The sequence below is a fragment of the Meleagris gallopavo genome, chromosome 1 (assembly GCF_000146605.3).
Source record: "Meleagris gallopavo isolate NT-WF06-2002-E0010 breed Aviagen turkey brand Nicholas breeding stock chromosome 1, Turkey_5.1, whole genome shotgun sequence".
NCBI lineage: Eukaryota > Metazoa > Chordata > Aves > Galliformes > Phasianidae > Meleagris > Meleagris gallopavo.
Genome location: NC_015011.2, coordinates 125,180,965 through 125,194,382, shown reverse-complemented (window position 1 = coordinate 125,194,382; position 13,418 = coordinate 125,180,965). Strand labels below are relative to the sequence as shown.

The 13,418-nt window shown below is 40.7% G+C and overlaps 2 protein-coding genes across 2 annotated transcripts in view; one reads left to right on the top strand and one right to left on the bottom strand.

Annotated features, from left to right (window-relative positions):
* The first annotated feature begins 1,065 nt into the window (after positions 1–1,065).
* On the top strand, positions 1,066–5,823 carry NIPA2 (NIPA magnesium transporter 2). The gene is made up of 6 exons (XM_010726977.3): positions 1,066–1,204; positions 1,525–1,747; positions 3,173–3,229; positions 3,599–3,689; positions 4,278–4,438; positions 4,843–5,823. The coding sequence occupies exons 2-6, from the start codon at positions 1,609–1,611 to the stop codon at positions 5,478–5,480; spliced, it is 1,086 nt and encodes a 361-aa protein (XP_010725279.1). The 5' UTR covers positions 1,066–1,204; positions 1,525–1,608; the 3' UTR covers positions 5,481–5,823.
* A 1,227-nt stretch (positions 5,824–7,050) lies between these two features.
* The window catches only part of CYFIP1 (cytoplasmic FMR1 interacting protein 1), a 46,033-nt gene continuing 39,665 nt past the window's right edge, over positions 7,051–13,418 (bottom strand). The window contains 5 exon segments of the mRNA XM_031557530.1: positions 7,051–8,278; positions 8,701–8,848; positions 9,726–9,964; positions 11,559–11,653; positions 12,773–12,845. Of these exon segments, the coding sequence (XP_031413390.1) occupies positions 8,114–8,278; positions 8,701–8,848; positions 9,726–9,964; positions 11,559–11,653; positions 12,773–12,845 (720 nt within the window). The 3' untranslated portion in view covers positions 7,051–8,113.

The window sequence follows — 13,418 nt, the reverse complement described above, 5'->3', positions numbered from 1 at the left end:
CAAACAAGGGGAGCTGTGTTCACTTTTAATGTTAACCTACCTGTGGTTCTGTGCTGAGTTTTCCTAGGAGTGGAGTGAATTAATGGAAGTTGGCAGCAAGAGCATAAAGGGAAGGGTAGTGTTGGAAGAAAGCAATGAATTTAAAGAAACAAGAGCAGGAGTCAGAGCTGTGAGCTTGCCTGGCAGACTTGCAGTGTGCTTTTAACAAGTCCAAGGCTTGCATTGGTACACCCACCTCTGCCAGAGCCTGGTGCTTGGTATTGGACTGCCTTGATGCTGGCACTGTATTCCTATGTGGGGAGGCTGCTGCTGCTGTCTCTCAGTATTAGAATCTGAATTCCATGACTTGAATGAGCACCAGAATGGAAACACTTTTTTCCCTCCTGTTCTTTGCCCCCTTTCCCTCTTGAGTCAAAAGCTTGTTAATACAACGTGCAGCACGTGTGGTTCTTCTGATTATCTGGAAAATGATTGCTTGGGGAAATAAATGCAAATCTGTGACTGGTGCTCCCAGGAAATAAAACCACCTTTATCTAGAGGTGTTTTCTTCCTTTCAGCCAGTTCTCTGAATGTTCATAATAACCAGCAGCCTTAGAATAAAAGCCTAAATATAGTTTCCATTTCCTTTCGTACTAGAGAGACGTTAATCTTCTTGAAAGGACTTTGGGTTGGGTTTTGTTTTGGGTTTGGTTTTTTTTTTTCATTTTAAAGGGATTTATACAGATATCTTAAATTTCAATCTTACATATTAGATGAAATCCAGGAGATTTTCATTGCAGTACATAACAGGAGAAAGGATGTACTGAAATGAATTTCAGTATTGAGCTAGAGGATGAGTATGTAAAACCTACATTTCTACTCCAGTCTAGTTAGTACTTTTTGCTAAGCTGTCATTGAAGGTCTTACATAACTAAGGCTTAGGTTGGGTGGGTGCTTTTCAGCAGAGAGCTCATAGTTACTGTAGCTGAGCAGAAAAATGCTTCATACAGGTGTGGGAAGTTCTTTGTACAGTGCATCAACAAACAGGCATTTTCTTGTTCCTTGTTTGTAGCTGGTATGTGCACGTGCTTACATTCAGGCTCATTTGTGTCAGGCAAATTGATGTTAATTTAACACCTTTTCTGCTCTTCTTTCACTTTTTCTAGTGAGTTTATGGAAGAAATGCTGTGGCTGTTCTCAAGCTCTCTGACAAACTAATTTCAATGTAAGTAATTATTTGTTTGCTGTTGTCAGTTAATTGTTATGCAGCTCACAGGTCTGTGTACATAAGGAAAAAGAAGATAAATCGCATCACTTAAAAGTTTTCCTTTACTTTCTTTTCTGGGAAGCTTTTATGTTTTGAGGCTTCCATTTTTATATTCTGGGCCAGATAAAGATGTTAGTTGCTCATCCGTGAGTCAAGCTTACACGTGCTTCTTTCTTTCCATAGGCCATTCTCAGGAAGAACCAGCCACACGAACTGCTGAGGAATCCTCTGTACGTTACACGTTTCCACCATTTTAATCATGTGTTTGTTTTGCTCAGGTTTCAGTATTGCATCACCTCGTGTTGAGTAACAGAAGCCCTACTGTTCGTTGATCAATGTGACAGTCCCCAGAAGTTTACGAGATGAGCCAAGCCCGTGGGAGATATGACTTCTGCATTGGGCTGGTGTTGGCTATGAGCTCCAGCATCTTTATTGGAGGGAGTTTCATCCTGAAAAAGAAAGGCCTTCTCCGATTAGCTAGGAAGGGCTCCATGAGAGCAGGTAAATGCATGTTTAAGAAGCTTGACGACATTCCAGTTTTGCTGCTTAATAGATTACTGAATTTATGATCTCCTTCTTACTTTTAGGTATATGGAACCTAAAATATTTATTCAGTAGTGTTTTTGTTGTGTTTTTTCCCTTTGGTGTCAAATACAGCTAACTCAACATGTGACACATACTACTTGATTTGCATACAGTGCCCTCTAGGGACCCTTGTTATAAACTATTCCTTTGCATGTTAGGTAAGGTTTGAATTCATTTTGCAAATTGAACTTGGAACCAGCACTCTTAACTACGTCTGTGCTCCTAAGAGGGTGGATTTAACTGCGTTTGTCAGGAGATTGTTTTAGAAAACTCAGAGTCACATGTAGTGATATGCTGTAGTGTTGTCTGTTATCTGGAGCTGCTGAAAGTGTTTGTCTCTCATTGTTGCCTTTTTAAAGCCAGGAACATTCTAAACAGTGCTCAGTTCTACTTGTGGATTAATATAGTACCAACACAAAAAGCCATGTTAATGGAGACACTTTATACATTTTCAGCTTTATTTTGTTGAACTGAATTTAACAATATTAAATCACTTTCAGTATAGCTGTTACCATTTTGGGAATTGATTTTTCATCAGTCTGTCAATGTTTTGATTGGAACAATAAAATTCTGACTAGCATTACCTAGATTCTTTCTTTTCCTTCTGCCTGTCCCTGTGTTTGCTAAATGAGGCTCATAGTTGCAGTGTTTAGTAGCAACCAAGTCTGAGTTCTGCCTGTAGCAGGGAGGGGTCCAACTTAAGATCTTAAAGATTTTAGAAGCCACTTCCCCACACCTGAATGGCTGTAAGGGAAATGAGGGATTGTTACACTAAGTTGGAGCTGTAATAGAATATTGGTTTGAGAGCAGCGTGAGATGAGCATGCAGATAGTTGCAGAATCCTTAGATCGTTCAGAAAGTTGAATGTTTTTAATTTAGTGCCAGTCCTGTCTGCTTCTGAAAGATTTTGAGTGAGATGCACAATTCATTTTGCCTGGTTTGGAATGGGGAAGTGTGACTGCATTTCACATTGATGTATGTAGTTGATCGTCTAAGCCATGCCTGATTTCCACAGTGTTTTTCTGAGACGTGTAACTTGGCTTTTTGTGTTGCTACAGTGAGTTGAAAGAACTGTTTTTCATTGTAAAGCAAGTATGATCATCGCTGCCACTTCTAATAAAAAGGAAATAAATAATCAGTTTCCAAAGCAGGCTGTAAGCATCTGCACGTTAGAGCTTGACAATGATTTCAGTTCCTCTAGCTCAAGAGACCATATAAAAAACATAGTAAAGACTGCCCGTATTTTTAAGAGCAAACAAAAATGTTTTGGCAGTGTTATTAGTGACAGAGCTAGCTGTTTGTTGATGTATGTTTTTAATGGAGTAACAAACACTCTTTCAGGTCAAGGTGGTCATGCATACCTTAAGGAATGGCTGTGGTGGGCTGGACTTCTTTCAAGTAAGTAACTGTAACTTCGTGTATGCTGTAGCCTGTGTTTTGCCTTGTAGCCTGCAGATACCTCCATGCAAAAGTTCATGATTCCAGTTAGCAGGCTCGGGAGATACAACATGGACACCAAAGTAAAGCACCTCTTCTAATTTAGCAGAATTAATTTTAGGGCCTGTTGTAGTCCGCCAGCCTGTTTTTGTGTCGAAAATAGTAATGGAGGTTTTGTATTCTGCAAGTACTGTTAGCCCAACCCCACCATTAGATTTTTCCCTTGTTCCCTTACTGCATGTTTGTGTGTGCAAGAAGATTTGCATGGATTCACACGTTTGTTGCGTAAGGCACCCTAACTTCTTTTTTGTTATCATTACTACTCTGCAGTGGGAGCGGGAGAAGTAGCTAACTTTGCTGCCTATGCTTTTGCACCAGCTACATTAGTGACTCCTCTAGGAGCTCTCAGTGTTCTTGTAAGGTAAGAAATACTAACAGAAAGCAATATGATTGCAGAGAGTGAAGCTAAATATTTATAAGTGCCTGAGATATGCTGTAATAAATGTGGTTTGTTCTTAACTATAAATGAAGAGCAGTTATAAATGTCAGAAGTAACTCTAAGTTTCTCCAAATTCGAAGTGACTGCTTTAAAATGGTTCTGGCAGTCTGCACCTCAATATGTGAAAAACCGTTGCCTTCTCCATTTTAAAAACATACTGTATACAACACAAGAGTATTTTCAAGATTTTTGTCTTTTAAAAAATGATTCTTACAAGTGCCTCGATACAGAGTTCAGGGGAGGCAGCATAAAAAGGAGCTGCAAAATCCTACAAGTTAGTTCTGCCTGCAGCAAGTATCTTGATAGAAAATCAACTATGTCGCTATTTTGAATAAAAGCTTAACCAGTGGAATTGCTGTAAGTGATTTATGGCTATTAAAGGTGTTCCTGCTCACTAAAAAGTGCACATTATGTATGCAACTGGCATGTATGGTCAAATCAAGCTGTAAGTTGATGAGCAAATAAATATTACTGATCGCATGTTTTGTTCATTTTTTTTCTTCTTCTTAGTGCCATTTTGTCATCCTTCTTTTTAAATGAAAAACTTAATCTACATGGAAAAATAGGGTGTTTGCTAAGTATACTTGGATCAACTGTGATGGTAATTCATGCTCCACAAGAGGAAGAAGTAGAAACTTTAGATGAAATGTCCAACAAACTACGTGATCCAGGTAAGAAAAATGCTGGCTTGATTTCTCAGTAGTTAATACAGAGAGACGTGTACTTACTCTTCTCTAAGCAGAGAGTTTTATTACCAACCTCAAATACCAGAAAGATGTCCTGTGTCTGCTTCACGTTGTCACAGTGGAGTAGAGATTTAGGTTCTGCAGTGTGATTCCATAGGGTCTTCAGGCTGATAGAGTGGCAAAGGTAATGTGCCCAAGTTTCTTTATTTCAGCGAGGTCACACTAAAATTTTTTTAACTTCACTGTTGGTGGAATAACGACAAACTTGCTGATCTTTTCTGTTAAAGCTGAGCTAATCGCCTTATTAATTGTTTTTTTTTTTTTTTTTGTTACCCCTAAGATGTTTGATAGAATGTAAATAACAAGATGCCTTTTCTCCCCAAACACAGGTTTTGTGGTCTTCGCAACAGTTGTTGTCATTGTGTCTTTAATTCTAATAGTTGTGGTGGGACCTCGCCATGGACAGACCAACATTCTTGTGTACATCACAATTTGCTCTGTGATCGGAGCATTATCAGTCTCCTGTGTAAAAGGTCTGGGCATTGCTATCAAGGAACTTTTTGCAGGAAAACCAGTGCTGAAACGTCCCTTGTCTTGGATTCTGCTGCTAAGCCTTACTGTCTGTGTGAGCACGCAGATCAACTACTTGAACAGGGCTCTGGATATATTCAACACTTCAATAGTGACTCCAATCTACTACGTAATCTTTACGACGTCTGTTTTAACTTGTTCTGCTATCCTGTTCAAGGAATGGCAACACATGGCGGCTGATGATATTATTGGCACCTTCAGTGGCTTCCTTACTATTATCGTGGGGATCTTTTTATTGCATGCCTTCAAAGATGTTAACTTCACCCTAGCAAATTTGCCCGTTTCCTTGCGGAAAGATGATAGAGCAGCAAATGGGTCTTTGCTGAGCACGTATGACTGTTTTAATCACGATGAAGAAAGTTCTACCTGTGTAAGTGAAATACAATCCACAGAGAGTCTCTCAGCCAGGAGAAATGGAAGTCTGTCAGCCTTCTGAAAACGTCTACTTGTTAAATAAGAGAAGAACAATTCTGTAACTCTGGATTTTTATTTTTTTTTTCCTGCTGTGAAATGTCTGAGCTTGTCTGGAACCTCATGTACTTCTTAACAGTGTGGGTAGACAATCTTTAAGTTCTATTAGTTTGGATCACAAACACTGAAGGGGGTTTTGATTTGCCTTATTTTTACTTTACGAAAATACTAAAATGACCTCAGACCACAGTTGGTGTTGTTGCTTAAGTTATGTAAATACTTTCATTTCCCTCTTCTGTTTCAAGATGTATTGCACTAATGACAATTTTATCCGAAATAAATGGCTTTATTTCTGCATTGGTGGTAAACGGATTGCAGTGGGCCTGAATCCTTTGTCCTTATGCCCCAAATGACTGCTGAATGACTGTAACGTTTTATTACAGTGGGAGCTGTTCCAGCCTTTGGCAAAAGAAAGCTACAACCAAGCAGCAGTAATCCTTTGAAAGTCCTGCTTTTACCTGAGGCTTTGTTAGACCTGGTGGATTTCCATCAACAAACCAACCCTAATCAGAGAACTGTAGTTCTGCTTGCAGTAATGCAGTTGCTGCCTTTGTCAGTACTTCAGGAAGTGGACCAGAAAAAAAACCAAATCCAAAACGTCACTGTCACTTAGACAATGTTCTAGTGGTTATTTTTTTTAAAGCAAGCTCACAAAGGCAGAAAATAAGTATTAGTGATGTAGTTTTATAACAGCATTCCTCCTGTAGATGGGGAAGGCTAGAGCCAACTGTTTACTGCTCTCATTTTGTCAGTTTCAGTGCTTAATGTTAAGGAGTACAGTTTATTACCAGGACAGAAATCAAGCAACTCCCACCTGTGAAACTGACTCTGCTGCCTTCCTTTTCGTATGTGGAGGAGACACCAAGATGTCAAACAAGAAAAGGTCCTTGAAATTCTGGGTGAAGAAGAGGATTTGAATTTCTGTCTGGTTTGAAGGAACATCACGTCTCTATTGTTCAGGTACAGAGCACAGCCCTCCAAAGACCCTAAAAACTGCAGGTTGTGCAGCAGTAGCACCAGACTGCTGGCTGCCACTTCCAGTACCAAAACACCAGCCTGACTCACTGAGCAACAGGCTAAAATTTCATGTAACATTTTACTTTATATTGTAATAGATGCTTTGGATTCTAGATCCCTTGTGTTTGATAACTTAAAATAAGACAGTTATGCCTTTTATGAGCTTTCTTTTTTCCCTTTAAGGCGAGCAATTATACTAAGTGAAGAGGGTGGTGGATTTTTTTTAAAACACTTACTTAAATCTGGTTGAAGAAATAATAAGCCACCTTTGAAAGTGTTTAACTAACAGGGAAGTAATCTCTGAAATTCTCTTACGCATATTCATTGAAGGGAAAATATCCTAAATCCATACTAATGCTAGTATTTTTAACATGTTAGAGATCAGTTAGAGGGCTGCTAGTTAACCAGTGAGAATTATAATTTACTTTAATCACACCACAACTAGTTATTTTTACAGAGTTCTTAAGCCAAAAACCAGGTTCTATTATTTAACTGTTTATGTAGCACAGGCCCAAAGCATCTCTTCAATTCTTCAATTGAAGCCTGAAGCAGGAAGGGGAATGTTTGACTGACTAGAAGGTTTCCTGGCACTCCACTGTGAAGAAATAACAGTTTTCTTTAAGAAACATTTCTTTATCTAGTAGAAGAAATGCTTGAATCAAGCACAAGCATCTCCCACACACCATGGCAGCCATGTGTGCCTGCTTGCCAGAACAGTAGCTCTCAAGCACAGACAGTCTGGGAAAACTTGCATCAGAGTAAATTTACTTGCAGACTGCCTGGCAAATCTCTATCTTCTGTTTTGTGAGGAATTTTAGCTCATTTTTTTCTCCTTCCTCAAGGAGAAACAAGAACTCCTTCTCACTTGTAAACACGTTTGTATCTCCAATCAAAATACAAGCTGGGGAAGAAGCTTTTATGAGGAAAATGTAGAGATCCCATTCTAGTCAGTTAAGGTTCTGCCACTTAGAAATACCAGGAGTATTATCAGTCACCTCCACCTTAAGTAACCATAGAGCAGTTCCCCTGAGCTAGCCTTCATTTCCACAATTACTGATCACAGAGAATAGTTTTGTGTAGAGGAAGAACAGTCGACTGAAAAAATCAGTTATTCACAAAGCAGCTGCAGAATTCATTGTTGTTGTTGTTGTTGTTGTTTTTTAATAAAGGCTAATTAAGCAATTAATGCTCTAATACAATTAGGCATTGGTTTCTAAATCTTTCTACAGAACCCAGTTTCTTACCCTCCGCAGCTGTTATTTTGATAGCTTGGGGGAATGTTCATTCTGATCCAGTTTAAGATGGCCACCTCAGAAAAGGAATGCAAAGAGATTGCAAGAACAAACCCTCTACAGCTGCAGGTTTTTAATCAAAGTATATAAAATTTTAGTCTAGAAAAATAAGTATGGATTGTATACAGTTACTGTGCTTGGAGACTGAAGAGGACAGTGCATCACTCAGATGGCACAGGAGAACTGAAAAGGGCAGATAAAAGGATTTCTTTAACCTGCTGGCATTTTGTTTTTCTCCTTTCTCATACTTTTAGCCTAAACAGGTGCAAAAAGTATCTAGGGAGGAAATCTAGTTGCTGGCAAGGGACTGGTGAATGGGCGGCTGGAAGCAGCGCACGTGTTCCACGGGTGTGCTCTCTCCATCTCCAGACTTCAGATACTTGTCCAAAATAGCAATTATTTCATCATTCAAAATCTGGAACTTGCGAATTCTTTCAACCATTTTCTTCAAAGGCTGCAAAAATGAAAGAAAAAAAACCAACAATTAGCTCTGGAGATGAAAAGCACCAAATGCTGTGACGTCACTTCGTTACAAACGTTTCCCCATTACTGGTAATGCAATCAAGAAATCCAAGGTGCATTCTGGTTTCTGACACTGCAGCTTTTTGTACCAAAAGAGCAATTTACAACTGCCTTCATGTAATCATAATCTAAGCGCAAGCGTAGGAGATGAGCAGCGTTCAGAAAATCCTATACAGCCAAGTAATTGCAGCCTTCAGGCTCCAGTCTTAGCATCTAATCCTTTCTACTCTCATTTTCAACATTTCATTCCAAAAAGCGATCAGTACATCTGCAAAGCACCTGACTACAAACAGCTCTGATTTTTTTGTTTGTTTGTTCTAGTGAATTAAGAAAGAACAAATATTTTCAACATACCACATTTTTTATAACCTCATCTTTGCCATCGTGCTTTTGGACTTTCAGCAGGTGGTAGCAGAAATCCAACACGTCAAAGCGACGCTGCTGTCCCAAGAGCACAATGATCATGCAGCCAGCCCAGTGCAGGCCATCTCCAAAGCACTGCCTGAAACAGAAACCAGAACACAAAGAGCCTTCAAACACAGCTACAGGAAACATTTAGGAATCAGCCATCATGCTAAAATACATGTTAAATAACTCCAGAATATGACAAATATGAATCTAAAAAATACTGTAAAGTCTAGTAAAACAATTTTGCTTTCCAGGTACCACAAGTGATGCAAATGAATGCTTAACACACACACACACAAAAAAAAAAAAAAAAGGAAGCCTCCACTTTCTGCTTTCCTACAACTTACAGTTAGTTACTTCAAGGACATTTACCCCCTCCCCCACTTCGGCTCTCGCAGCATACATTTCATTTTCAAAGAAACAAAGGGGGAATTCAACACTGTTACTCTGCTTTGGGCTGCAGACAGGAAAGGAAGCAAATGTCATTTCCCCCATAGCTGGTCAATGAAAAGCACTCAACAGCAGCAGTTTTTCAAAATACAGATATGCACAAATTAGCAAACCCAAGAACCGTATTAACTTGTTAACTTTCAAATGCTCATCCTTGCAGAGAGGAGTCAGATGACAAAATACTGACTAGGAATGCGCGCACCAGCTATTTTATTTGCATTCAGCTTCTGTAATGGTAAGGCTACCACTGAACAACATGTGCTAGGGCCTGCTTGTCATGGGATCATTCATTCTACTCTGCCAGTACTTAAAATAGAGGGTTATTTTCTTTAAAGATACAATCATCTCTGTGTTCATGCGTTACGAGCCCCTCCCGGCGATCGCATCGCTTCCCTTGGCTTTGCGGTAAGCAGACGCACAAACAAACCCCTCTATTTGGTGCCTCGCAGCCCCCCCAGTGCAGAAGGAACAAAAGAAGGGCTGTTGGCACAGGTGCACGGCCAGCAGCTGCCCATACGTACTCCACAGTGAACTCGTGCGTTCCCACGGGGATGCAGTAGACGAACTGCATCGCACTCCAGAGGCGGTGGAATTCTACACACTCGTCCACGTGCATCACCCCATTGCTGGGTAGGGGCCCACGCCAGATGGGATCATCCAGGAAGGATCGGATCCTTGTCAAAATAACCTCAAACATGGAGAGGCCGCAGCAGAGGCGTTCCTTGGTCAGCAAGTCGCCTTCCCTTGCGATTGCTATTTGCTGAGAACGGAAAGAAAGTGCAAAATCCCAGTCACAAAAAGCACTCAGTTTAGAGGCCTTCTTCCACTCTGACTTACTTCACATGGAATTACTGAAGGAACTGGGGCTGTTCAACCTGGGGAAGAGAAGGCTGAGGGAAGACCTTGTTGCTCTCTTCCAATATCTGAAAGGTGCTTACAGCAAGAGCGGGGCTGGTCTCCTCTCACTGGTGACAGGTGACAGGACAAGAGGAAATGGCCTCAAGTTGCACCGGGGTAAGTTTAGGCTGGATATCAGGAAACAGTTCTTTACAGAAAGGGTTGTTAAGCACTGGAATAGGCTCCCCAGGGAGGTGGTTGAGTCACCATCCCTGGAGGTATTTAAAAACCATTTGGATGTGGTGCTCAGGGACATGATTTAGTGGAGGGCTGTTGAGTTAGGGTAGTATGGTGAGGTTGTGGATGGACTCAATGATCTTTAAGGTCTTTTTCAACCTGAGCAATTCTATGATTCTACAACTTCTAGAAAAGTACCATCCTGAACTAATAGCACAGCACTGTTCACATAAATGCTCCAGTTCCCACACTGTGCTCTCCTTTGGGGCACAGTGATTGGAAAACATGTAATAGGAGTTTAAAAAAAAAGGTAAAAAAAGGTAAAAAAAAAAGCAACCATAATTCAGTTTCACTTGGTTTATTCTAGAAGTTTCTCTTGTCCTTGAAATGAAGTTAGAGTTCAGTTCAGTGAAAAAGCACTCAGAAAAATCTAAGGGGCCTTTTCTGTCCTAAGGAAGTTTTAAGGGGTTTGCCTGCATGGACGGATGCAGAAAGCCAGAATAGTGCTCAGTGTCCTGCTGCTAGTGCAGGCTGTAGCAGCTGTAGCTGTTAGAGATGAGAAAGCTTCAAAGACAGTACAAATGGACTCGGATAAAATAAAAAAATGGCAATATCAAATGTCCCACTTACACCATCACACTGACTGCTCTCTTCTGCAGCACAGCAGCGCCCACCACCGTGCATTACAATAAACAGTCTGAAGGCTTTGCTTCAGAGCACTCTGCTCTACACAGTTCACATCTCAATGGCTTGTAAACCGCTATAGTTCACAGAGTATTACTGTGCCCCCACAGTGACAGAAAAACAGTGCTGAAGCTACAGAGGCAGTGGAAAAACAACGTCCTCCTTGGTCATCAGTTTGCCTGGAGAACTCAACTCAAACGACCACTCATTTCCAGTGGCTTTCTAATTTACTGGCCGAAAGAGGAAGAAATTGTTTTAAGAAAATTACATACATTAAAATGGATCACACTGGGTGGAATTTGCATTAGCAGCTTACAGCCTGGCCTGTACATTCTGAGCATGTATTACATAGCAACGTACATGAATAACACAATGTTCCTCCAAACCTGTCACCCCAACCCATCTCAAATATTTTAAACTTCTGGGCTATAGCAGCTTTACCAAATCTGTGGATCTAATACAATTCCTGTTATGTGAGCAAGCTGGGTGTGCGGGTTGAATTCCTGACACGGCTATCTGTGCTGTGTCAAAGAACAGGCTTCTGAGTGCCCAGAAATGTCCCGAATTGCCTCAGATAGAAATGAGAGCAAGATTACCTGCGGTGTTCCCAGTCTTTCAATGAGAGGGACCAAGTGTAAAGGAGCATATTTTGATTCAAGTCTCTTCATTTTAGCATCAAGCCTTTCACCCTCTGAAAGAAAAATAAAAGGAGCTCTGATTCATCTGATTTATTTGATTGATATCTGGCAATTTATTCAGTGCAATAGAAAGCTGAATATGTTTTTATTTTTATAGGCCATTTCAACAGTTTAACATTTTAACAGTTGGTTAATCTTCAATGTGGTTTTAGAAAAAATTTTAAATCGTAGATTGGTACAGCCAAACAAAAAAACACCAAGTATTTTTAGTGGAATACATTTAATGCATTACTAGACTCAAGACAGAAAGTAAGGCTCTATTATGCTGCTGCTGCTAACATATTTGACTCCCACTTGTACTAACCAACTAAACTGCCTGACTGTAGAAGGTGGGATATAGTGAGGGTGGAATTCTGTGTATAGTAAGGTTTAAAAAAAGCACTTGGCACCCCCTCGTCACTGGCAAGTAGGAAATAATTCTCTGGCAAGTGGGAAATACTGTTTACAATGGTCTAACAAATGGTTTCCTTTATGTACAGAGATGCAAGAATCTGAAAATGTTCTCAAAGATTTTTAGCTGATGGGATCTCTCTGAACAGAACAGATCAGCTGCTCTGGCAGTGAGAAACAGAGGAGATGAGACAGAAAAGCAACCTGGAAAGAAGCAGAAGAGCAAGGGGAGAAAAGCTCACTTCCTAACACTGATGGGTAAGAAAAGGGGATACTCGAGAAAGCAATCCTAAAAACACTGAGTGTGTATCAATGTAATAGGAAAAAAAAAAAAAGTAAGAAAACAAAGATATGAAAAGCCTACAGGAACTGCTTGCATTTACTTTATCTGTTCCCAGGCTTCTTATACTTCATTGTGATTGACAGCTATGTACATTAGACAATAGTTTCAGAAAAGCCTCTCACCTTACCCACATTGAGGCATTACTACTGCCCCAAATACCCCACTCATCTCTGACAGAGTATTCCTCATCTCCCTCTTGGAGTTTGCACTGCAACTCGCCAAGAATATATTTTTCAGCCGGGCAACCAGGCTTGAATCGGTTACCTCTACCATCAATGTAACAGCAGTGTTGTAAAGGACGGGAAGTGGTCACCAGCAGTGCAGCAGCACGTAAGGAAAGCAGAAAGCATTGCCCAAACGGGGTGTTTTCATTCCGTACCTTTGACATGAACTCTCGGCAGGATGTTTTGGAACGGTGCCGCATGCAACAGGTCACACACTTCTTCTAGGGACTGGAACAAAATGGAAAGGAGGCAGTTAGGAATAAAGAGTCTCCAGACCACACAAAATACAAAAACTGGGCTTCCAAAAGCACGCTGATGCTGGAACAGCAGAGGGCAGCCAGCCTCTGCTGTCAAAGCTACACACATAACTGCTGTGGTGCTTTCTTTACAGAAATACTTCCAAAGACTACATGATTTCACCAGGTTACCTTGGATTGACAAAGCAATCAGCAGCTCTCCTCCCACCCTGAGCTGGCAGTTCTTAAAGGACAGGATATTTATTAAAAAGACTAATTCAGGATGAGTAATTTTGGTGTGAAAGTGGCAGACGGATCCTGAGCAGACAAACAGAACTGTGATGGATGACGCACAGCTCAGCTATTTTTACCAGCACTGTTCCCACAACACATTATCACGTTGGGCACGTCTCCCATTAAGGCAGGTTGAGACACCTCCCGGGAGCTGCTTTACTTCTTCAGGGATGTGGGGAAGGAAGAGAGATGCTTCCTGCTTTTTCGTTGCTGTACGTGCAGATGACCAGCAGATGACACACAGCTTTGCTGTGCATCTGTCTCTTTCTTG

What these genes read in the sequence shown, in the direction of transcription:
- NIPA2 (XM_010726977.3), top strand. Translation starts at nt 1,609, where the DNA reads ATGAGCCAAGCCCGTGGGAGATATGACTTCTGCATTGGGCTGGTGTTG. An exon ending in GTGGGCTGGACTTCTTTCAA is followed by an intron (nt 3,230 to 3,598) that starts GTAAGTAACTGT and finishes ACTACTCTGCAG; the next exon opens with TGGGAGCGGGAGAAGTAGCT. An exon ending in CAACAAACTACGTGATCCAG is followed by an intron (nt 4,439 to 4,842) that starts GTAAGAAAAATG and finishes CCCCAAACACAG; the next exon opens with GTTTTGTGGTCTTCGCAACA.